The 23,570-nt window shown below is 40.9% G+C and overlaps 2 protein-coding genes across 2 annotated transcripts; both read left to right on the top strand.

Annotated features, from left to right (window-relative positions):
• The first annotated feature begins 6,620 nt into the window (after positions 1–6,620).
• LOC147001510 (olfactory receptor 5AR1-like) lies at positions 6,621–7,547 on the top strand. The gene has a single exon (XM_085829994.1). It carries the CDS (start codon positions 6,621–6,623, stop codon positions 7,545–7,547), a length of 927 nt encoding a protein of 308 aa, XP_085686120.1.
• A 9,023-nt stretch (positions 7,548–16,570) lies between these two features.
• LOC147001509 (olfactory receptor 5AR1-like) lies at positions 16,571–17,497 on the top strand. Its single transcript, XM_085829993.1, has one exon. The coding sequence runs from the start codon at positions 16,571–16,573 to the stop codon at positions 17,495–17,497; it is 927 nt and encodes a 308-aa protein (XP_085686119.1).
• Positions 17,498–23,570: the final 6,073 nt, after the last annotated feature.

Raw genomic sequence — 23,570 nt, 5'->3', positions numbered from 1 at the left:
AGTGGTGTTGGACATTGTTGAACACTTTCTCAGTATCTAATAAGTTGATCATGTGGTTTTTTGCCTTTGAGTTTGTTCATATAGTGGATTACATTGATGGATTTTCGTATATTGAACCATCCTTGCATCACTGGGATGAAGCCTACTTGATCATGATGGATGATCATTTTGATGTGTTCTTGGATTTGGTTTGCGAGAATTTTATTGAGTATTTTTGCATCAATATTCATAAGGGAAATTGGTCTGAAGTTCTCTTTCTTTGTTGGGTCTTTGTGTGGTTTAGGTATCAGAATAATTGTGGCTTCATAGGACAAACTGAGTAGAGTACCTTCTGTTTCTATATTGTGGAATAGTTTGAGAAGTATTGGAATTAGGTCCTCTTTGAAGGTCTGATAGAACCCTGCACTAAACCCATCTGGTTCTGGGATTTTTTTTTTTTTTGGTTAGGAGACTATTAATGACTGCTTCTATTTCTTTAGGGGATATGGGACTGTTTAGATCATTAACCTGATCCTGATTTAACTTGGCACCTGGTATCTGTATAGAAAATTGTCCATTTCATTCAGGTTTTCCGGTTTTGTTGAATATAGGCTTTTGTAGTAGGATCTAATGATGTTTTGGATATCCTTAGGTTCTGTTGTTATGTCTCCTTTTTCACTTCTGATTTTGTTAATTAGGATACTGTCCCTGTACCCTCTAGTTAGTCTGGCTAGGGGTTTATCTATCTTGTGGATTTTCTCAAAGAACCAGCTCCTGGTTTGGCTGATTCTTTGTATAGTTCTTTTTGTTTCCACTTGGTTGATTTCAGCCCTGAATTTGATTATTTCCTGCCATCTACTCCTTTTTGGTGAATTTGCTTCTTTTTGTTCTAGAGCTTTCAGGTGTGCTTCAAGCTGCTAGTGTATGCTCACTGCAGCTTCTTTGTGGAGGCACTCAGAGCTATGAGCTTTCCTCTTAGGATTACTTTCATTGTGTCCCATAAATTTGGATATGTTGTGGCTTCATTTTCATTAAACTCTGAAGTCTTTAATTTCTTTCTTTATTTCTTCCTTGACTGAGTTATCATTGAGTAGATTGTTGTTCAGCGTCCACATGTATATGGATTTTCTATTATTTATATTTTTATTGAAGATCAGCCTTAGTCCCTGGTGATCTGATAGGGTGCATAGGAATATTTCAATATTTTTATATCTGCCTAGGCTTGCTTGGTGACCGATTATATGGTCAATTTTGGAGAAGGTACCATGAAGAGCTGAGAAGAAGGTAGATCCTTTTGTTTTAGGATGAAATGTTCTGTAGATATCTGTTAAATCCATTTGTTTCATGACTTCTGTTAGTTTCACTGTGTCTCTATTTAGTTTCTGTTTCCAGGATCTGTCCATTGATAAGAGTGAGGTGTCTCCCTCACTCTTGAAGTATCCCACTATGATTGTGTGACATGTAATATGTGCTTTGAGTTTTAGCAAAGTTTCTTTAATGAATGTGGATGCCCTTGCATTTGGAGCATAGATGTTCAGAATTGAGAGTTCATCTTGGTAGATTTTACCTTTGATAAATGAGAAGTGTCCCTCCTTATTTTTTTTTGAGAACTTTAGGTTGAAAGTCAATTTTATTCTATATTAGAATGGCTATTCCAGCTTGTTTCTTGGGACCATTTGCTCAGAAAATTGTTTTCCAGCCTTTTATTCTAAGGTAGTGTCTGTCTTTGTTCCTGAGGTGGGTTTCCTGTATGCAGCAAAAGTTGGGTCCTGTTTACATAGCCAGTCTGTTAGTCTATGTCTTTTTATTGGGGAATTGAGTCCACTGATATCAGGAGATATTAAGGAAAAGTCGTTGTTGCTTCCTGTTATTTTTGTTGCTAGAGCTGGAATTCTGTTCATGTGGCTATCTTAAGTTTGTTGAAAGATTACTTTCTTGCTTTTTCTAGAGCATAGTTTCCCTCTTTGTGTTTAAGTTTTCCCTCTGTTATCCTTTGTGATTTGCGGAAAGATATTGTGTAAATTTGGTTTTGTCATGAAATACTTTGGTTTCTCCATCTACGGTAATTGAGAGTTTTGCTGTGTATAGTAGCCTGGGCTGGCATTTGTGTTCTTCTGACATCTGCCCAGAATCTTCTGGCTTTCACAGTCTCTGGGGAGAAGTCAGGTGTAACTCTGATAGGTCTGCCTTTGTATTTTACTTGACATTTTCCCCTTACTACTTTTAATATTCTTTCTTTGTTCTGTGCATTTGGTGTTTTGATTATTGTGTGACGGGAGGAATTTCTTTTCTGGTCCAACCTATTTGAAGTTCTGTAGACTTCTTGTATATTCATGGGCATCTCTTTCTTTAGGTTGGGAAAGTTTTCTTCTATAAGTTTGTTGAAGATATTTACTGGCCCTTTAAGTTGGAAATCTTCCTTCACATCTATACCTATTATACTTAGGTTTGGTCTTCTCATTGTGTCCTGGATTTCCTGGATGTTTTGCGTTAGAATCTTTTTGCATTTCACATTTTCTTTGATTGTTGTGTCAATGTGTTCTATGATATCTTCTGCATCTGAGATTCACTCTTCTATCACTTGTATTCTGTTGGGTATGCTTGAATCAATGGCTCCTGACTTCTTTCCTAGGTTTTCTATTTCTGCAGTGGTCTCCCTTTGTGATTTCTTTATTGTTTCTACTTCCATTTTTAGATCCTGGATGGTTTTGTTCAATTCTTTCACCTGATTGGATGTGTTCTCCTATATTTCTTTAAGGGAGTTATTTATTTCCTTCTTATAGTCCTTCATCATCGTCATGAGAAGTGACTTTAGATCCATATCTTGTTTTTCTGGTGTGATGGTGTATACAGGACTTGCTATGGTGGGAGAGTTGGGTTCTGATGATGGCAAGTAACCTTGGTTTCTGTTGCTTCTGTTCTTACACTTGCCTCCTGTCATCTGATTATCTCAAGTACTCAATGCCCTCAGTATTATACAGTATAATCCCGGTAAGAGTCCATCTTATTCTGTGATCCTGTGATTCCGGGATCCTGTGAACCTGAGATTCTGAGTGTGTCAGAGTTCTTGGCAGTCAAGCTTCCTCTGAGACCCTGAGATCCTGGTGTGACCAAGCTCCTGGGATCCTAGAATCCTGCAATCCTAAGATCCTGTGCATCTTACAGCACCTGGAAGTGGTACCTCCTCTGGGGGACCTTAGGGCTGTCCACTGTGTTCAAACCAAGGTGGACCTGCACCAACCAGAAGGAACCAGAGCTGTTGGTCGAGCGGGATTCCTGTGTCCCTGCTCCTGCTGGCACAGGGACAACTGTGTCCCTCACAGCTGTTTTGGAACAAATGTTGCATTGGAGTCACCAGTAATCCTAAGATCCTGGGCATGCTAGGGTGCCTGTGGCATGGAGAGTCCTCTGAGGACCATGGAAACTTGCACCGAGTTCTTGCCCAATGTGGACCTGTGTTTCCTTTTTCTAATTGGCATGTGTATGTCTTTTGATAAATATCTATTTAAGTACCTTGCACATAATTAACTTTTTTCTTGTTATACATTGAATTGCTTGTAAGTATGAATATTTATGAATATGCTTTCCTAAAAAAAACTTAAAAATATGTGAAGATACATATTAGAAATATAGACAAAAACATGCATGAATCTCCCATGCAAAGTGTCAGTGAAAAAAGCCAGGTGCAAAAGTCAGTCAGAGAAGATGAGTAACTATGGCTGCCTGCTTGGAGGATTACCTCCAGCCCTCCATGGAGGTTCGTGGACTGGGAGGAGGAATAAAAGACACCTGAGCTGATGCTCATGTTTGACTTAATCAGAGCTTTGTTTACATGAACTTCTGCACACACCTAAACTTCACAGACCTTTACCCTTCAGATTTGCATGTGTTCCCTTTTGTACTTCTGTTTCCATGATGGCCTTGGTAAAACTCAAGAACTGGACCAGAGAAGATACTATAGAGAAAGCACCAATAACACATGGGCATTAACACACACACACACACACACACACACATACACACCACTTATTTACTTTGCTTTCTCTGCCATTAGACAGGACCCTGCTGTATAGCCCAGGCTAGTCTCACATTCATAGTCCCCCTCCCCATCCCCATCAGTGCTGGGCTCTCTTTTCTCTTCACAAACCTAGATGCATTGTGAAGTGTTGTAAGTGAAAGGAAATAAGCTTTAGGCTCCAAGTGACAGTTTATGGCACACACGCGCAAACTTGTCAATTAAAATATGCCATCTGAGCATATGTATGGCAATACAAGGATTTGGGTGAATAAATGATTGGGGTCACAGGTCACAGTAGCAGATACAAGGGTGCAATGGGCTTGGTTGATGCTTCTAAGTACCCTAAGAACCTGAACAAAGAAAATGATGAGCTCAGAACATTTAATGTCATAATTCTGGTCTCCATACTATACAGATATTTATATATTAAAATAAATGTCCATCTCATACACTCAAGACTGAGGTTTTTAAAATCAAACCAGGTTTTAGTGTACCAACTATTATTTTCATGTGGCCTCATAAAACATTCTGTTTTAGTTCTCCAAGATAACCCACAGGGACCCTGAGGAGTCTTAGTCCATGGGACCTGGCAGGAACCAAACAAATTCCCAGAGCCAGCTCCCTAGACAGCACACTCTCTCCTTTCCCAGATGGACTGGCAGGGGAATCATTTCACAACATTTAAGACATGCAAAGGGAATGAGACAACTTCATCCATCCACACCTCAAGCAAGTCCTTGCCAGGGCAGCTGCCTTACTGCCTGACAGATGGTCCTACTGTCCATCTCACCACTTGATGGCCTCTGGACACAGAAAGTAAGCATCATTCCACCAGGTGAGAGCTGAGTGAGAAGAAAGAAAAAAAAAAAAAACCAACCAACCTCCTCTGTGCCTAATTATAAGATGTGTGCTCTGTGTGTCAATCAACTTCTGTTTCTTTTAGGAAAGTTGAAGGTCTACTAATTTAGAGGGAAAAATCATAAAGAAGGCGAGCATTTCTTTCTATCATTACTGCTCTGAGTATAATTTCACCACTGTGTCATAGCATATACCATCAGCTGGGCACAAGACAAGGCACATACTTGTAGCTTAGCAGGCTTGTTTAAATGCAATGCCAGCTGCTCTAACGCTCTGTTTCTAAAGTTATGCAAGTGTCTTCCATCTAGCTCAGAATATTGACAGTGGCCTGATGGTACAAGACTGTCAGACCAGAACCTTCTGAAACAGAGGCAAGGGCATTGCAAAATTAATGCCTTCATGACCAGAGAGTGAACGAAAGACCAGTTAACTATTGACTCACTCAGTAAGACTTTATCTTAAGTCATCTTCTCAAATGTACTCACAGATGTCAGTGGTTAGCCACCTGAGTTTGCAGGATCATGAGTTGCTTTCTCTGGTGCAAAAAAATGAGGAAAACCACAGCTTCCTGTGAATCTCACAGACCAAATGGGCTGGGACCGACTCTGCTGCCATAGGATGAAGCTTGCCTCCAAAGAACCAAAGTGACAGAGGGAAGATCAGAGAAATTTATTAAGCTGGTACAACACAGTATCCACTTTTAGAAACTGTCAGAGTCTCAGAAGATTCTGCTGAGGAGGCCAGTTTCACATCCATGTTAGACGTGGTTTCCTGAGGGCTAGTGTCACTGAGTAACTGGTGGTGGGATGTACAGAGAGTGCCTCAGGATTGGATCGACATTCAGTCTTTGTGGAGATGCTTGGGAGCATGAAGGGGAAAGCAGTGTGTCTTTACTTAAAATGCTGAGGTGGAAGGCTGAGGTGGCAACAGAATGAGAGCATAGCCTTTATGTCTAAAGAGCAGGAGCCAGGGCACTGCAGGAAACAAGATGATAAGAAAGAACTCAGACAAGGCTATTGTAGATAGCTCCAAATGGAGCCCACAAATGAGAGGAACACCCTTCTACACTGTTTGAGATCGGATCGCTGACTAAAGCAACCCTTCAGCACCTAGAAATATCCTTTAAAAAGGCACAAAGATAATTGGTGCCAGAATTAGAGTTCTTCTTCTATGGCTTAACTCTCTTCTATTTGGACACTTAATATCTAGATAAAGATAAACATAGACATAAATACATATATAAAAAGAGTGTGCTTATATAGATATATAAATATGTAGATGTAGATATATATAAATATATATATTGATATTGATACAGAAAGAGACTCAACTACATACACACATACATACACACATAAATGTAAAAAAAAATTTAAGTGAATAAAGGAGATTGCTTCTAACCTGAAGCCACTCAAAACTTAGGAGCAAGAGAAATTGACTGATGTCTCCTCTCCCCCTTCCTACAACTCATCCCTCTCTGCCATCTTCTCCTTTCTCCATCTTGTTATTCCAACTCTCTGACTCCCTCTATTTGCTTTCACCCATCCTGCACCTCACTTATCCAAACTCCATGGTCTTAATTCATCACAACTCCATTTAGATAGGCTGCTTCATCTTCTTACTTTCTAATGAAAAAACAAAACAACAACAACAACAAAAAACAATGCCTCAATGAGTAAACGTGGACCTGTACACACATGTCCTAAGCCTGCCTATTATTTCTGTCCCCTCCCTTAGCTGTGTGCAGCACTGCATCTGAGCAGACATGTCCAATCACACAAGAGTGACTCACTTCATCCTCAGGGGCTTCTCAGATGTCCCACAGCTGAGATTGGTGCTCATCCCATTTTTCTTGCTCTTTTACACTTTTGGCATCCTGGGGAACTTCTCCATCATCACGGCTGTGACAAGAGACAGTCGGCTCCACTCTCCCATGTACTTCTTCCTGAAGAATCTGTCTTTTCTGGACATTTGCTACACCTCAGCCACCATCCCCAAGGCAGTGGTGATATCCCTCACAGGCTCAGGGGTCATCTCCTATCAAGAGTGTGCAGCACAGCTCTACATAATTTTTACATTTGCATGTACTGAATGCTTTCTGCTCACGGCCATGGCTTATGACCGGTGCCTGGCCATCCTCAGACCACTGCTCTATGGAACCATCATGAGCCAGAAATATTGTTCTGCATTGGTGGTCACTGCCTGGGTGGGTGGGGCTATCTACTCAGCCTTCCATACATTCAACACGTTCTCCCTGCCCTACTGTGGACCCAATGTTGTTGATCACTTCTTCTGTGACATGCCACCAGTCATGAGACTGTCCTGCACTGACTACCATCTCACTGAGGAGGTGGGCTTTGCTGTCGGTAGTTGCATTGTCATGAGCTCATTCGTCCTCACAGTGGTCTCCTATATTGGCATTGTGGCCACAGTTCTTCGCATCCCCTCAGTAGAAGGCAGGTGGAAAGCCTTTTCTACCTGCTCCTCTCACCTCACCACAGTCATCTTGTTTTATGGAACTGGAAGCTTTGTGTACCTGAGGCCTGCCTCTCAGTACTCCCCGACCCTGGGTCGCCTGGCATCTATTTTCTACTCTGTAGTCACACCATCTCTGAATCCAGTTGTCTATTGTCTGAGGAACAAAGATATGAAGTTTGCTCTACAGAAACTTTACTGTGGGAGGAAGTACTGAGTCCTTGAAGACTACAGTGTGTGGCTCTGAAGGCTGTCGTTGGGTCCAAGTGTTTCATCCGCATGCACAACTTTCCCCTCCTAGGACCCTTGACATTGCTCATGAAACCAGTTCCAGAGCATCCAGAAGCCACCACAGTCCCTGCAGTGACATATTTTCTCTAATGCGTTCTACACCCTCTCTGGCCTCCATGGGCACCCAGAACTATGTCCACTTACCTATATAGACATACCCATATATAGTAATGTTTTTAAAACTTAGCAATGTATCTCAGAATGTTCTAAAAAGAACAAAAATTAAATGACTGATATCAGGTAAAAAATTTAAACCTAGGTGGATTTTTTTTTAATAATAAAAGACATGCAAAAAAAAAAAAGTGTCTGCCACCAGAGATGTCTGATCTATGTTCAGCTGACAAAACTGTTTGCTGGACAGTGTTCAACAGACCTGCTTTCTAACTACCCAGTCTTATACTACATGGTGGCCTAGACAGTCATTCACTCTCCTTCTCCTCTCTGTTTGTAGAGCTTGGATTTATACACAAGGAGATGGCCAGCCAGCTGGGTCTGATTGACTCCCTCTTCCCAGGCTCTGGAGCTATGGCAGAACTCTCAGGAGCACTGTGTGTACTGAGTGAATGGGAAGTTCTCTTGTGGAACAGACTTGCTCTCCCTAACCACATCCTGTGTCTCTGCCTCTCTTTTGCTGTGAATACCAAACACCTGTTGGATTTCCACTGGAGGTCTTTGCCAACCCAGAAGAGGGAGTGTCCTATGTCAGTGCTAAGCCTTGTCACCACGATTCTCAGATGTGCCTTGTGGGTTCTGCACACTTCAGGAACAGCCATTCTCACTGCCAATCTCACTGTCTCCCAACAGGTTCAACAATGTGATTTTTTTCCTCACAGATCTTTGTCTCCTGGCTCTGGGCTTTGCCTTTGTGTGTATGTATTTATAGTTGGAATCTGTCCTTCTGTTTTCAGTGAAATTTTTTTTTCAAATTTTTCATTTTGTTTTATTTTTCAAAACACAATATATTTTTATATTAGCTTAACACTTTGAAAGGCAGTTCATCAATTACCAGTTGTTTCCCATATATTTCTTGGTGATCACATACCTAGCTAGACCCATCCTCTCTGCAAAATTCTGGTCACTCTACAGTTGTTTAGAATATAATTGCTTCAATTGCATTCCCAGAGACTTTTTAATTATTCGGCTGTTTTTTAGGTACAAAACAAACATTAATTTCTTAATCATTTTTAAATGTTACTCTATATGTATAGGTTTTTTTGTCTGTATGCATGTGTTTGCACCATGTCTGTGCCTGGTGCCCAAAAAAACAAAAGAAGGCATCAGATTGCCTGAGACTAGAGTTAAGGATGGTTGTGACTGCCAATATGGATGCTGCAAATTGATCCCAGGTCTTCTGATAGAGCAAATCAGTGCTCTTAATCTCTGAGTCATCTCTCTAGGCCTCTTTCTTAATCGTTTTAAAGTGGCAGAGTATTAAGAATATTCACCTTATTGTGAAACTGTTTTCTAAAATTTTTATGTATTAAAAAATTGAATCTCCATAAAAAATACAAAACTCCCTTTAATCCTCCATTTAGGTGGTGGAAATTATCAGTCTGACTTTGTTCCTATGAATTTGCCTACTTTTGCTATCCCATAAAGAAGCAATGATAAACGATCTGCCTTTCAGAGACTCTTATTTCACTTATAGTAACCTCAAGATTCATCCATTTTAAAGGATTTCCTTTCTTTTTACATATGAGAAATGTTTCATTGGATTCATATATCATGTTGTATTCATCTTTTCATGGACATGTGAATGGATTCCCTCCCTTTTTTTGGTTACTGTGAATAGTGCACACATACACACATGCTAATTATAGAATTAAATTTAAAAAGGACTCAGAGGGTTGTGGGAGAAGAGGGTAGTGAGAAAGCATGTGAATACAGTACTTCCATGAAATTTCATGGAGTTATATGAAGTCACATTTTTTAATAAATTCTGCCCTCAACTATTTGGAAAATTTATCCGTGTGTCAATTGCTAGATCATATGGTAGTTATATTGCTAATTTCTTGAGATGGATTCTTTGATGATCACACAGTTAAGACCAACCTCAATAAAAGAAAGAATCCATTTCAGTGAAATTCTTAAGTTCCTTTCTAATTAAAAATTCACTCATGTCAGTTAATGGGAAATGTGGCCTCGTCCTATATACTGCCAGGATTGCCCTTTTGCTGTTGTTCTCGGTTTGATTCACTTTTTCTTAATTTATTTTTATTTTATGAGAATGTGTGTTTTGCCTCCATGTGTGTTCATGCACCATTTTGTGCCTTGGATCCGTGGCATTCAGAAGACAGCCTCAGTTCCTGGAGATGAAGTTACAGATGCTTGTGAGGCTCCGTGTAAGCGCTGCAAATCAATCTACCCTCCTTTGGGAGAGCAGCTGATGCTCTCGCCCATCTCTCTGGGCTCTTGGTTCTCATTATAACACAGGACCTCAAGTAGCCCAGGAGCCTCAAACTCAGTATGTAGTCAAGAATGAACTTGAACCTTTTTCCTGCCTGAGCTTCCCAAGTGTGGTGCTCATTGGGAGGACTCACAAGAGTGTCCTGCTCAGATGTAAGGCTGGGTTCTGATTCTTAATTTGTAGCAATCATGGCTCGGTACCTTGGGGGTTTTATTATAGTTTATTTCTCAAAACTGACACTTGTGCTAGATACTATAAATCTCAAATCAAACATCTAAAGTCTAGCATTTAAAATAAATGAAAATTCACTTTCTTCTCATACAAGATTTGACCATAATTTGTGATTTTAAACAATCATAGTGTGTGGCCCTTTCCCTGTCTTAGATTGCAATCACATTATACACAAATAAACATGCTTTCCCAGGTAGTCAAACTGACAGAATCAAATCGACATGGAGAATGTGAAGGCACGCAATTCATTATAAGTGCTTCCTGGTGGTGATATTTTCTCTAATGCTGGAGGGATTGGGATGGGTATTCTCTTATGTGTCTGTATTACACACAAAGTGGCCCTACACTGTCATTTTTAAATTGGCCTATGTATTTTTTTTAAAAAATGCATTTTGAAAACTCAAGAACATATACTGGAGCTTTTAAAATAAGTATAACTGGTATGCTAAAAGAAAAGAACAAAAGCAAAAATGGAAGACAAAAGGAGAAAGTGGAAAATCATTATGAAACAAATATGATAGTTAAATCTAATTTGGTCAATAATGATTTTAAGTATAAATTATCGAAATAGACTGTTAAAGGACAGAGTAGCTGTACAATATTGCTCATGCCCTTAATCCTAGCATTTTGGAGGCAAGGACAGGTAGACCTCTATGAATTTGAGAAATAGCCTGGTCGACATAGCATGTTCTAGGGCACCCAGGACTACAGAGTAAGACCCTGCATTGAAAAAATATAGATAGATAGATTAGTTTTTTCAAAGATGCAACTATATTCTATCTATCCATTTAAATAAATATATAGATACACACACAAACTAAAATTTAAGGAATTGGGGAATGTGTGGGCTAGCAAGAATGCTCAGAGGGTAAATGCCTCCATCCACAGATATACACTCTCACACGCATGCAAACATGCATGTACTCATGCATTCACACCACACACAGAAACATGTGAAACAGAAAAACAGCAGAAACACAGTGACACACTAACAGACTCACTTTTTCAGAAAAAAAAAAAAAGAGAAGGATACAGATTCCCCCATGATCACATCTGATGTCATTTGTTGTCCTTGTTTTTCTTCGGTTCTGTGGTCTGGAGGAACATATCAATGTAGACCCATTCCTTATCAAATCTCTGCCCCAGAAGCAAACATTGAGACTGTCTCAATGCTTAAAGCACCGTATCTCAGGTAGACATACAAACTTTCTACCTCAAATAAGCCACAAGAAGCTTTGATCTAACTAGCCTATTCACCGCCTTCCCCCTTGGAGAAGTGGTCCCCACCTTTAAATGATACATTTTGTATTACAATTTTATGAATGGATAAGATGGCTGGGGTTCATGCAGGTTGTTTAGATCTAGACCCATGTGACATGACCCTGAAACAAAGATGTATTTTGAGCATTCTTTTTGTACCTCCCTTCCTACCCTTCCTAGGCTTGGGTACAGATCCTTGCATTCCCATTGAACCTTGTCACACATGGACTATGAGGTGATCTGATAATCTAAGAATGGTGCTCAGAACCTGAAGTGGATCACAGAAGCCCACAAGGGCTGTGCCTGGTCCTGCACCAAGGCTCAAACACTAGAAACAGCCTGTTCCATGTGGAGACATCTGTCACTCTGAGGGAAAGTTCTACAGAACTGCATCTTTATTCACCTAGTGTCTTAGTTAAGGTTTCCATGACTGTGAAGAGACACCAGGACAATGGCAATGCTTTTAGAGGAAAACATTTCATTGAGGCTCGCTTACACTTTTCAGAGGTTTAGTCCGTTATCATCATGGTGGAAAACATGGTGACATGCAGATAGACAGGGTGCTGGAGAAGGAGCTGAGCATTCTCCATTTTGTTCCTCAGGCAGGAAAAGGAGACTGCCGCACTAGGCCTAGCTTGAGCATAGGAGACCTCAAGGCCAATGTCACTTCCTCCAACAAGGTCACACCTACTCTAATAAGGACCCAAGAGTGCCACTCCCCATGGCCAAGCATTCACACACACTAGTCGATGTGTGCCATTTCTGTTCATGCCACTGCTACTAGAACACTGTCTTCAAACAGGGCAGGGTTCAGCACCAGGTGGGCTCCCTTCAAAGTCATTATCTGGAGGTGTTACTGATGGATGTGTAACCAACAAGTACCTGTGAGTGAGGCCTGAATGAAGGTTTAACTTCATTCATGTGGACTAAACCTACCCGTTCTCCTATCTTACATTCTTTTGATCAAATCCATAATTATTTCACTTTATAAAAATGAACATGTTCCCAGCTCCCACAAGGCAGACCACAACCATCTGTTAAGTGTGATGCCTCTTCTCACCTCCAAGACTAATGCACTACATGGTGTGTATACACATATAATTAAACAATTTTTTAAAATTAGGCAAGCATCTTACCTGCCTATAAGCTGAAAATGGATGCAAGACATACGCATGGCTTATGAAAACACTAGAACTGGACATCTCTTTATCCAGTAGTGCCTATTCTCCTCATGGGTGGGGCCTGTTTACTCACTACACTTCTCTGAAATGTGAGAAGTCTCTCCACTCAGACATGACAGACTTACAGATTGCTTTTGTTTTGATTGATGACAGCCAAGCCCTGGGTACCATTTTTATTTCATGCATCTTGGCCCCGTGTTGGAAATCTGTTTACTGTGAATGCCTACATTCATTCCTGGGCTCTTTCTTTAAAGTACTATATGGTTTAATTACAACAGCATCAGACCATAATTTCTCATGATATAAAACCGCTGTAATTAAAACCATTTGATGGGGAAGAAGTGGTCTCTTCAAAAATAATGCTGGGAATAAGTACATACACATGGAAAAATATAAAATTAGACACCTAATCTCATCTGCATCCAAAAAGTCAGCCTGAATGAACTGTAGTGTTAAATATAAGCCTCCAAACTGTGAATATATTGGAAAAATATACAGAAAAACTACATTATTTGGCGCTAGGCCTAATCAATCACAGTCAAAAATCATAGGCAGCTAAGCAAATAAGGTCAAGTAAGATTATAGCAAACCAAAAATAGCAGGCACAGTGAAGGAGGGGATCAATCCAATGAACAATGGAGAGAAAATGTTTGCAAGTTTTAATATGAAAAGAAACAATGTTAAAAATCTATCCCTACTGCTGATTTGAGGGTGTTGCCTTTTTCTAATTGGCATGTATATGTGTTTTTTAAATATCTATTTAGGTACCTTGCACATATTTAACTTTTTTCTTGTTATTGAATTGCTTAAATGTCTGAATATTTATAAATATGCCCTTCTCAAAAATAAAAAAACTTAAAGATACATGAAGATGTATATTAGGTATATAGACAATATGCATGAATCTCCCATGCAAACCGTCAGTGAAAAAAGCCAGTTGCCAAAGTCAGTCAGAGCAGATGAGTAACTATGGCTGCCTGCTTGGAGGATTACCTCCAGCCCTCCATGGAGGTGCATGGACTGGGAGGAGGAATGAAAGACACCTGAGCTGATGCTCATGTTTGACTTAATCAGAGCTTTGTTTACATGAACTTCTGCACACACCTTAACTACACAGACCTTTACACTTCAGATTTGCATGTGTTCCCTTTTGTACTTCTGTTTCCATGATAGCCTTGGTAAAACTCAAGAACTGGACCAGAGAAGATACTATAGAGAAAGCACCAATAACACATTGGCATTAATACACACACACACATCACACACACACACTACTTATTTACTTTGCTTTCTCTGCCATTAGACAGGACCCTGCTGTATAGCCCAGGCTGGTCTCACATTCATAGTCCCCTCCCAATCCCCATCAGTGCTGGGCTCTCTTTTCTCTGCCCTAACCTAGATGCATTGTGAAGTGTTGTAAGTGAAAGGAAATTATCTTTAGGCTCCAGGTGACAATTTATGGCACACACATGCAAACTTGTCAATTAAAATATGCCATCTGAACATATGTATGGCAATACAAGGATTTGGGTAAATAAATGATTGGGGTCACAGGTCACAGTGGCAGATACAAGGGTACAATGGGCTTGGTTGATACTTCTAAGTACCCTAAGAACCTGCACAAGAAAAGGACAAGTTCAAGACATTTAATGTCATAATTGTGGTCTCCATAGTATACAGATATTTGTGTCTTAAAATAAATGTCCATCTCATAGACTCAAGCCTGAGGTTTTCAAATCAAACCAGATTTTAGAGTACCAACTATTACTTTCATGTGGCCTCATAAAACATTCTGTTTTAGTTCTCCAAGATAACCTACCGGGACCCTGAGGAGTCTTAGTCCATGGGACCTGGCAGGAACCAAACAAATTCCCAGAGCCAGCTCCCTAGACAGCACACTCTCTCCTTTCCCAGATGGACTGGCAGAAGAATAATTTCACAACATTTAAAATGTGCAAAGGGAATGAGACAACTTCATCCATCCACACCTCAAGCAAGTCCTTGCCAGTGCAGCTGCCTTACTGCCTGACAGATGGTCCTACTGTCCATCTCACCACTTGATGGCCTCTGGACACAGAAAGTAAGCATCATTCCACCAGGTGAGAGCTGAGTGAGAAGAAAAAAAAAAAAAAAAACCAACCAACCTCCTCTGTGCCTAATTATAAGATGTGTGCTCTGTGTGTCAATCAACTTCTTTTAGCAAAGTTGAAGGTCTACTAATTTAGAAGAAAAAATTATTTAAAAGGCAAGCATTTTTTTCTATCACAACTGCTCTGAGTATAATTTCACCACTGTGTCATAGCATATACCATCAGCTAGGCACAAGACAAGGCACATACGTGTTGATTAGCAGGCTTGGTTAGATGCAATGCCAGCTGCTCTAAAGCTCTGTTTCTAAAGTTGTGCAACTGTCTCCTGTCTGCTCAGAATATTGACAATGGCCTGATGGTACAAGACTGTCAGACCAGCTACTTCTGAAGCAGAGGCAGGGGCATTGCAAGTTAAGGCCTTCATGACCAGAGAGTGAACTCAAGGCCAGTTAACTAATGACTCACTCAGTAAGACTTTATCTTAAGCCATCCTCTCAAATGTACTCATATATGTCAGTGGTTAGCCACCTGAGTTTGCAGGATCATGAATTGCTTTCTCTGGTTCACTGTAGCAGAAGAGGGACATGGCCTCATGTGCATGTCACACACAAAGTAGGGTAGGGACTGACTCTGCTGCCATAGGGTGAAATTTGTCTCCAAAAAAAAAGAAATCACAGAGGAAAGATCAAACAAATTTATTAAGTGGGTACAACACACCAGCCACTTTTTGAATCTGTCAGGAACTCAGAGGATTCTGCTGAGGAAGCAAGGCTCACATCCATAGTAGATTAGTTTCCTGAGGGCTGGGGGTCACTGAGTAGCTGATGGTTGGGTATACAGAGAGTGCCTCAAGATTGGATCAACATTCAGTCTTTGTAGAGATGCTTGGGGGCATGAAGGAGAAAGCAGTGTGTCTTTACTTGAAAGGTTGAGGTGGAAGGCTAAGGTAGAAGGCTGAAGTGGCAACACAATGAGAATGTAGCCTTTGTGTCAAGGCACTGCAGGAGACAAGATGGTAAAGAAGAACTCAGACAAGGCCATCATAGACAGCTCCAAATGGAGCCCACTCATGAGAGGAATACACCTCTACTCTGCTTGAGTTCAGGCAGCCGACTCAACCTCCTCCAGGACCTAGAAATACCCTAAACAGAAGGCACAAAGATACTGGATGCCAAGATTAGAGCTCTTCTCCTCTGGCTTAACTCTATTCTATTTGGAAACCTAATATCTAAATAAAGATAGACATAGACATAAATACATATATTAAAAAGTGGGTTTATATACATATGTAGATATATATATGTAGATATTGATATTGATACATAGAGAGACTCAACTACACACATACATACATACATACATACATACATACATACACACATAAATGTAAAAAAATTTTGAGTGAATACATGAGACTGCTTCTAACGTGAAGCCATTCAAAACTTAGGAGCAAGAGAAGTTTGACTGATGTCTCCTATTCCTTTTACAGCTCCATATTCCACTCTCTCCTCTACTTCTCTTCTCCTTTCTCTTTCTTGTTCTTCCCTCTCTCTGCCTCCCTCTATTTGCTTTTAGCCTTCCTATACCTCCCTTATCCAAGATTCCTTGGTATACTTAATTCACCCCAATTCCATTTACATAGTCTGCTTCATTGACTTAGTAAAAGCCATACATCCATAATCAACGTGGACCTGCACACACATGTACTGAGCCTACCTGTTATTTCTGTCCCCTCCCTCAGCTGTGTGCGGCCCTGCATCTGAACACAATCTGAGCAGACATGTCCAATCACACAAGAGTGACTCACTTCATCCTCAGGGGCTTCTCAGATGTCCCACAGCTGAGATTGGTGCTCATCCCATTTTTCTTGTTCTTTTACACTTTTGGCATCCTGGGGAACTTCTCCATCATCACGGCTGTGACAAGAGACAGTCGGCTCCACTCTCCCATGTACTTCTTCCTGAAGAATCTGTCTTTCCTGGACATTTGCTACACCTCAGCCACCATCCCCAAGGCAGTGGTGATATCCCTCACAGGCTCAGGGGTCATCTCCTATCAAGAGTGTGCAGCACAGCTCTACATGTTTATCACACTCTGTGGTACTGAATGCTTTCTGCTCACAGCCATGGCTTATGACCGGTGCCTGGCCATCCTCAGACCACTGATCTATGGAACCATCATGAGCCAGAAATATTGTTCTGCACTGGTGGTCACTGCCTGGGTGGGTGGGGCTATCTACTCAGCCTTCCATACATTTAACACGTTCTCCCTCCCCTACTGTGGACCCAATGTTGTTGATCACTTCTTCTGTGACATGCCTCCAGTCATGAGACTGTCCTGCACTGATTACCATCTCAATGAGGAGGTGGGCTTTGCTGTCATCGGCTGCATTATCATGAGCTCCTTCGCCCTCACAGTGGTCTCCTATATTGGCATTGTGGCCACAGTTCTTCGCATCCCCTCAGTAGAAGGCAGGTGGAAAGCCTTTTCTACCTGCTCCTCTCACCTCACCACAGTCATCTTGTTTTATGGAACTGGAAGCTTTGTGTATCTGAGGCCCGCCTCTCAGTACTCCCCGACCCTGGGTCCGCTGGCATCTATTTTCTACTCTGTAGTCACACCGTCTCTGAATCCAGTTATCTATTGTCTGAGGAACAAAGATATGAAGTTTGCTCTACAGAAACTTTACTGTGGGAGGAAGTACTGAGTCCTTGAAGACTACAGTGTGTGGCTCTGAAGGCTGTTGTGGGGTTCAAGTGTTTCATCCGCATGCACCCCTTTCCCCTCCTAGGACCCTTGACATTGCTCATGATACCAGTTCCAGAGCACGCCAGAAGCCACCACAGTCCCTGCAGTGACATTTTATCTCCAATGTATTCTATACCTTCTTTGGACCTCCATTGGCACCTAGACCCATGTGCACTTACCTACGTATAGATTATGATATACATAGAAACGTTTAAAAAAGAGTCTCAGCTCAGAATGTTCTAAAATAACCCAAATGAACGATTTACATCACATGAAAATTTTATACCTAGATATATTCTTGAGATAGAAAGATGAGGAAAAAAATTGTCAGCCACCAGAGATGTCTGACCTATATTCAGCTGAAGAACCTCTTTGCTAGATCGTGTTCAACTGACCTGCTTTCTAGATACCCAGTTTTATACTCCATGGTGGCCTAGACAGTCACTCACTCTCCTTCTCATCTCTGTTTGCAGAACCTGGATTTACACACAAGGAGATGGCCAGCCACCTGGGGCTGATTGACGCCCTCTTCCCTGGCTCTGGAGCTATGGTAGAACTCTCAGGAGCACTGTGTGTACTGAGTGAGTGGGAAGTTCCCTTGTGGAACAGACTTGCTCTCCCTAACCACATCCTGTGTCTCTGCCTCTCTTTTGCTGTGATTAAGGTACTCCTGTTGGATTTCCACTTGATGTCTTACAGGGACAATAAGCAAGAGTTTCCTATGTCAGTGCTAAGCCTTGTCACCATGATTCTCAGATGTGCCTTGTGGGTTTTACACATTTCAGGAATAGCCATTCTCACTGCCAATCTCACTGTCTCCCAACAGGCTCAGCAATGTGATTTTTTTTCCTCACAGATCTTTGTCTCCTGGCTCTGGGCTTTGCCTTTGTGTGTATGTATTTATAGTTGGAATCTGTCCTTCTGTTTTCTTTTTTTTTTTTTTTGAGCTCCACTAAAATACTTTATTCTTTCAAGAGGAAAAAATATCAAAACACAGTCACAATCAAAAGCAAAATCAAACTCTAACTGTCCAATATCTGAGATCATTCACAATCTTCTGGGATCCTTCAAGGGCTTGGGTCACTTCTCCAACTCTGCCCTCTGTAGCACTCTAAGCTCAGGTTCATCTACTTCACTGCTGCGGCTGTTCTTGGTGATCATCCCATAGTACTGGCATTTTTGTACACTGGAGTCTTCCCCTGCAACTAGGCTTTAACAATATCCTCTCTTTGTAGTGCCAGGCCTCAAATACTTTGCATGACCCCTTCAGTACTGGGCCATCAACTGCAACTGAGGCTGCACCTTCACCAATGACCTGCCATGACCTCTCACAGTGCTGAGCCTCAGCTGCTCTGCATGACCCCTTCATGCCTTCAAACCAGTACTACCAGGGTGACCCTTACACATTACCAAGTCCAAACACAGCACAAGGTACAAACTTGGCTTTCTCTGGAACACAGCTTCTTTGTGCTCTCAGACAACACTTCCCAGAAGATTTCACCTCAATGATGCTGGTCTCTTCTTAATCACCACTAATTTCTTAGTTCCAGCTAGCTGACATCAATAGTCCCAGAATGCAAAGGTTTCACTTTAGTAGTTCTGGTATCTTGTTTTTTTTTATATATATATATTTTTATTACATATTTTCCTCAATTACATTTCCAATGCTATCCCAAAAGTCCCCCATAGCGCCCCCCACTTCCCTACCCACCCATTCCCATTCTTTTGGCCCTGGCATTCCCCTATATTGGGGCGTATAAAGTTTGCAAGTCCAATGGGCCTCTCTTTCCATTGATGGCCGACTAGGCCATCTTTCGATACATATGCAGCTAGAGACAAGAGCTCCGGGGTTCTGGTTAGTACATCATGTTGTTCCAACAATAGGGTTGCAGATCCCTTTAGCTCCTTGGGTACTTTCTCTAGCTTCTCCATTGGGAGCCCTGTGATACATCCAATAGCTGACTGTGAACATCCACTCCTGTGTTTGCTAGGCCCCAGCATCGTCTCACAAGAGACAGCTATATTTGGGTCCTTTCAGCAAAATCTTGCTAGTGTATGCAATGGTGTCAGCGTTTAGAAGCTGATTATGGGATGGATCCCTGGATACGGCAGTCTCTAAATGGTCCATCCTTTCATCACAGCTACGAACTTTGTCTCTGTAACTCCTTCCCTGGGTGTTTTGTTCCCAATTCTAAGAAGGTGCACAGTGTCCACACTTTGGTCTTCATTCTTCTTGAGTTTCATGCGTTTATCAAATTGTATCTTATATCTTGGGTATCCTAAGTTTTGGGCTAATATCCACTTATCAGTGAATACATATTGTGTGAGTTCTTTTGTGATTGTGTTACTTCACTCAAGATGATGCCCTCCAGGTCCATCCATTTGGCTAGGAATTTCATAAATTCATTCTTTTTAATAGCTGAGTAGTACTCCATTGTGTAAATGTACCATAATTTCTGTATCCATTCCTCTGTTGAGGGACATCTGGGTTCTTTCCAGCTTCTGGCTATTATAAATAGGGCTGCTATGAACATAGTGGAGCATGTGTCCTTCTTACAGGTTGGGACATCTTCTGGATATATGCCCAGGAGAGGTATTGCTGGATCCTCCGGTAGTACTATGTCCAATTTTCTGAGGAACCGCCAGACTGATTTCCAGAGTGGTTGTACAAGCTTGCAATCCCACCAACAATGGAGGAGTGTTCCTCTTTCTCCACATCCTCGCCAGCATCTGCTGTCACCTGAATTTTTTATCTTAGCCATTCTGACTGGTGTGAGGTGGAATCTCAGGGTTGTTTTGATTTGCATTTCCCTGATGATTAAGGATGTTGAACATTTTTTCAGGTGTTTCTCTGCCATTCGGTATTCCTCAGGTGAGAATTCTTTATTCAGTTCTGAGCCCCATTTTTTAATGGGGTTATTTGACTTTCTGGAGTCCACCTTCTTGAGTTCTTTATATATATTGGATATTAGTCCCTTATCTGATTTAGGATAGGTGAAGATCCTTTCCCAATCTGTTGGTGGTTTTTTTGTCTTATTGATGGTGTCTTTAGCCTTGCAGAAGCTTTGTAGTTTCATGAGGTCCCACTTGTCAATTCTCGATCTTACAGCACAAGCCATTACTGTTCTATTCAGGAATTTTTCCCCTGTGCCCATATCTTCAAGGCTTTTCCCCACTTTCTCCTCTATAAGTTTCAGTGTCTCTGGTTTTATGTGAAGTTCCTTGATCCACTTAGACTTGACCTTAGTACAAGGAGATAGGAATGGATCCATTCGCATTCTTCTACATGTTAACAACCAGTTGTGCCAGCACCATTTGTTGAAAATGCTGTCTTTCTTCCACTGGATGTTTTTAGCTCCCTTGTCGAAGATCAAGTGACCGTAGGTGTGTGGGTTCATTTCTGGGTCTTCAATTCTATTCCATTGGTCTATTTGTCTGTCACTATACCAGTACCATGCAGTTTTTATCACAATTGCTCTGTAGTAGAGCTTTAGGTCCGGCATGGTGATTCCACCAGAGGTTCTTTTATCCTTGAGAAGAGTTTTTGCTATCCTAGGTTTTTTTGTTATTCCAGATGAATTTGCAGATTGCACTTTCTAATTCGTTGAAGAGTTGATTTGGAATTTTGATGGGGATTGCATTGAATCTGTAGATTGCTTTTGGCAAGATAGCCATTTTTACAATGTTGATCCTGCCAATCCATGAGCATGGGAGATCTTTCCATCTTCTGAGATCTTCTAGAATTTCTTTCTTCAGAGACTTGAAGTTTTTATTATACAGATCTTTCACTTCCTTAGTTAGAGTCACGCCAAGATATTTTATATTATTTGTGACTATTGAGAAGGGTGTTGTTTCCCTAATTTCTTTCTCAGCCTGTTTATTCTTTGGGTAGAGAAAGGCCATTGATTTGTTTGAGTTAATTTTATATCCAGCTACTTCACCGAAGCTGTTCATCAGGCTTAGGAGTTCTCTGGTGGAATTTTTAGGGTCACTTATATATACTATCATATCATCTGCAAAGAGTGATATTTTGACTTCATCTTTTCCAATTTGTATCCCTTTGATCTCCTTTTGTTGTCGAATTGCTCTGGCTAGGACTTCAAGTACAATGTTGAATAGGTATGGAGAAAGTGGACAGCCTTGTCTAGTCCCTGATTTTAGAGGGATTGCTTCAAGCTTCTCACCATTTACTTTGATGTTGGCTACTGGTTTGCTGTAGATTGCTTTTATCATGTTTAGGTATGGGCCTTGAATTCCTGATCTTTCCAAGACTTTTATCATGAATGGGTGTTGGATCTTGTCAAATGCTTTTTCCGCATCTAACGAGATGACCATGTGGTTTTTGTCTTTGAGTTTGTTTATATACTGGATTACGTTGATGGATTTCCGTATATTGAACCATCCCTGCATCCCTGGGATGAAACCTACTTGGTCAGGATGGATGATTGTTTTGATGTGTTCTTGGATTCGGTTAGCAAGAACTTTATTGAGGATTTTTGCATCAATATTCATAAGGGATATTGGTCTGAAGTTTTCTATCTTTGTTGGGTCTTTTTGTGGTTTAGGTATCAGAGTAATTGTGGCTTCATAGAATGAGTTGGGTAGAGTACCTTCTGTTTCTATTTTGTGGAATAGTTTGTGAAGAACTGGGATTAGATCTTCTTTGAAGGTCTGATAGAACTCTGCACTAAACCCATCTGGTCCTGGGCTTTTTTTAGTTGGGAGACTATTAATGACTGCTTCTATTTCTTTGGGGGATATAGGGCTGTTTAGATCATTAACCTGATCTTGGTTCAACTTTGGTACCTGGTATCTGTCTAGGAACTTCTCCATTTCATCCAGGTTCTCCAGTTTTGTTGAGTATAGCCTTTGGTAGAAGGATCTGATGGTGTTTTGGATGTCTTCAGGATCTGTTGTTATGTCTCCTTTTTCATTTCTGATTTTGTTAATTAGGATGCTTTCCCTGTGCCCTCTAGTGAGTCTGGCTAAGGGTTTATCTATCTTGTTGATTTTCTCAAAGAACCAGCTCCTTGATTGGTTGATTCTTTGAATAGTTTTTCTTGTTTCCACTTGGTTGATTTCACCCCTGAGTTTGATTATTTCCTGCCGTCTACTCCTCTTGGGTGAATTTGCTTCCTTTTGTTCTAGTGCTTTTAGGTGTGTTGTCAAGCTGCTAATGTGTGCTCTCTCTAGTTTCCTTTTGGAGGCACTCAGAGCTATGAGTTTTCCTCTTAGAAATGCTTTCATTGCGTCCCATAAGTTTGGGTATGTTGTGACTTCATTTTCATTGAACTCTAAAAAGTCCTTAATTTCTTTCTTTATTCCTTCCTTGACCAAGGTATCATTGAGAAGAGTGTTGTTCAGTTTCAACGTGAAGGTTGGCTTTCTATTATTTATTTTGTTATTGAAGATCAGCTTTAGTCCATGGTGATCTGATAGGATGCATGGGACAATTTCAATATTTTTGTATCTGTTGAGGCCTGTTTTGTGACCAATTATGTGGTCAATTTTGGAGAAGGTGCCATGAGGTGCTGAGAAGAAGGTATATCCTTTTGTTTTAGGATAGAATGTTCTGTAGATATCTGCCAGATCCATTTGATTCATAATTTCTCTTAGTTTCTCTGTGTCCCTGTTTAGTTTCTGTTTCCATGATCTGTCCATTGGTGAAAGTGGTGTGTTGAAGTCTCCCACTATTATTGTATGAGGTGCAATGTGTGCTTTGAGATTTACTAAAGTTTCTTTAATGAATGTGGCTGCCTTTGTATTTGGAGCATAGATATTCAGGATTGATAGTTCCTCTTGGAGGATTTTACCTTTGATGAGTATGAAGTGTCCCTCCCTGTCTTTTTTGATGACTTTGGGTTGGAAGTCAATCTTATCAGATATTAGAATGGCTACTCCAGCTTGTTTCTTCATACCATTTGCTTGGAAAATTGTTTTCCAGCCTTTCATTCTGAGGTAGTGTCTATCTTTTTCTCTGAGATGAGTTTCCTGTAAGCAGCAAAATGTTGGGTCTTGTTTGTGTAGCCAGT

The sequence above is a fragment of the Mus caroli genome, unplaced genomic scaffold, assembly GCF_978045245.1.
Source record: "Mus caroli unplaced genomic scaffold, Mus_caroli_1 scaffold_13, whole genome shotgun sequence".
Classification (NCBI taxonomy): domain Eukaryota; kingdom Metazoa; phylum Chordata; class Mammalia; order Rodentia; family Muridae; genus Mus; species Mus caroli.
Note: the sequence above shows the minus strand (reverse complement) of the source record. Positions and strands in the feature narration are given on the sequence as shown.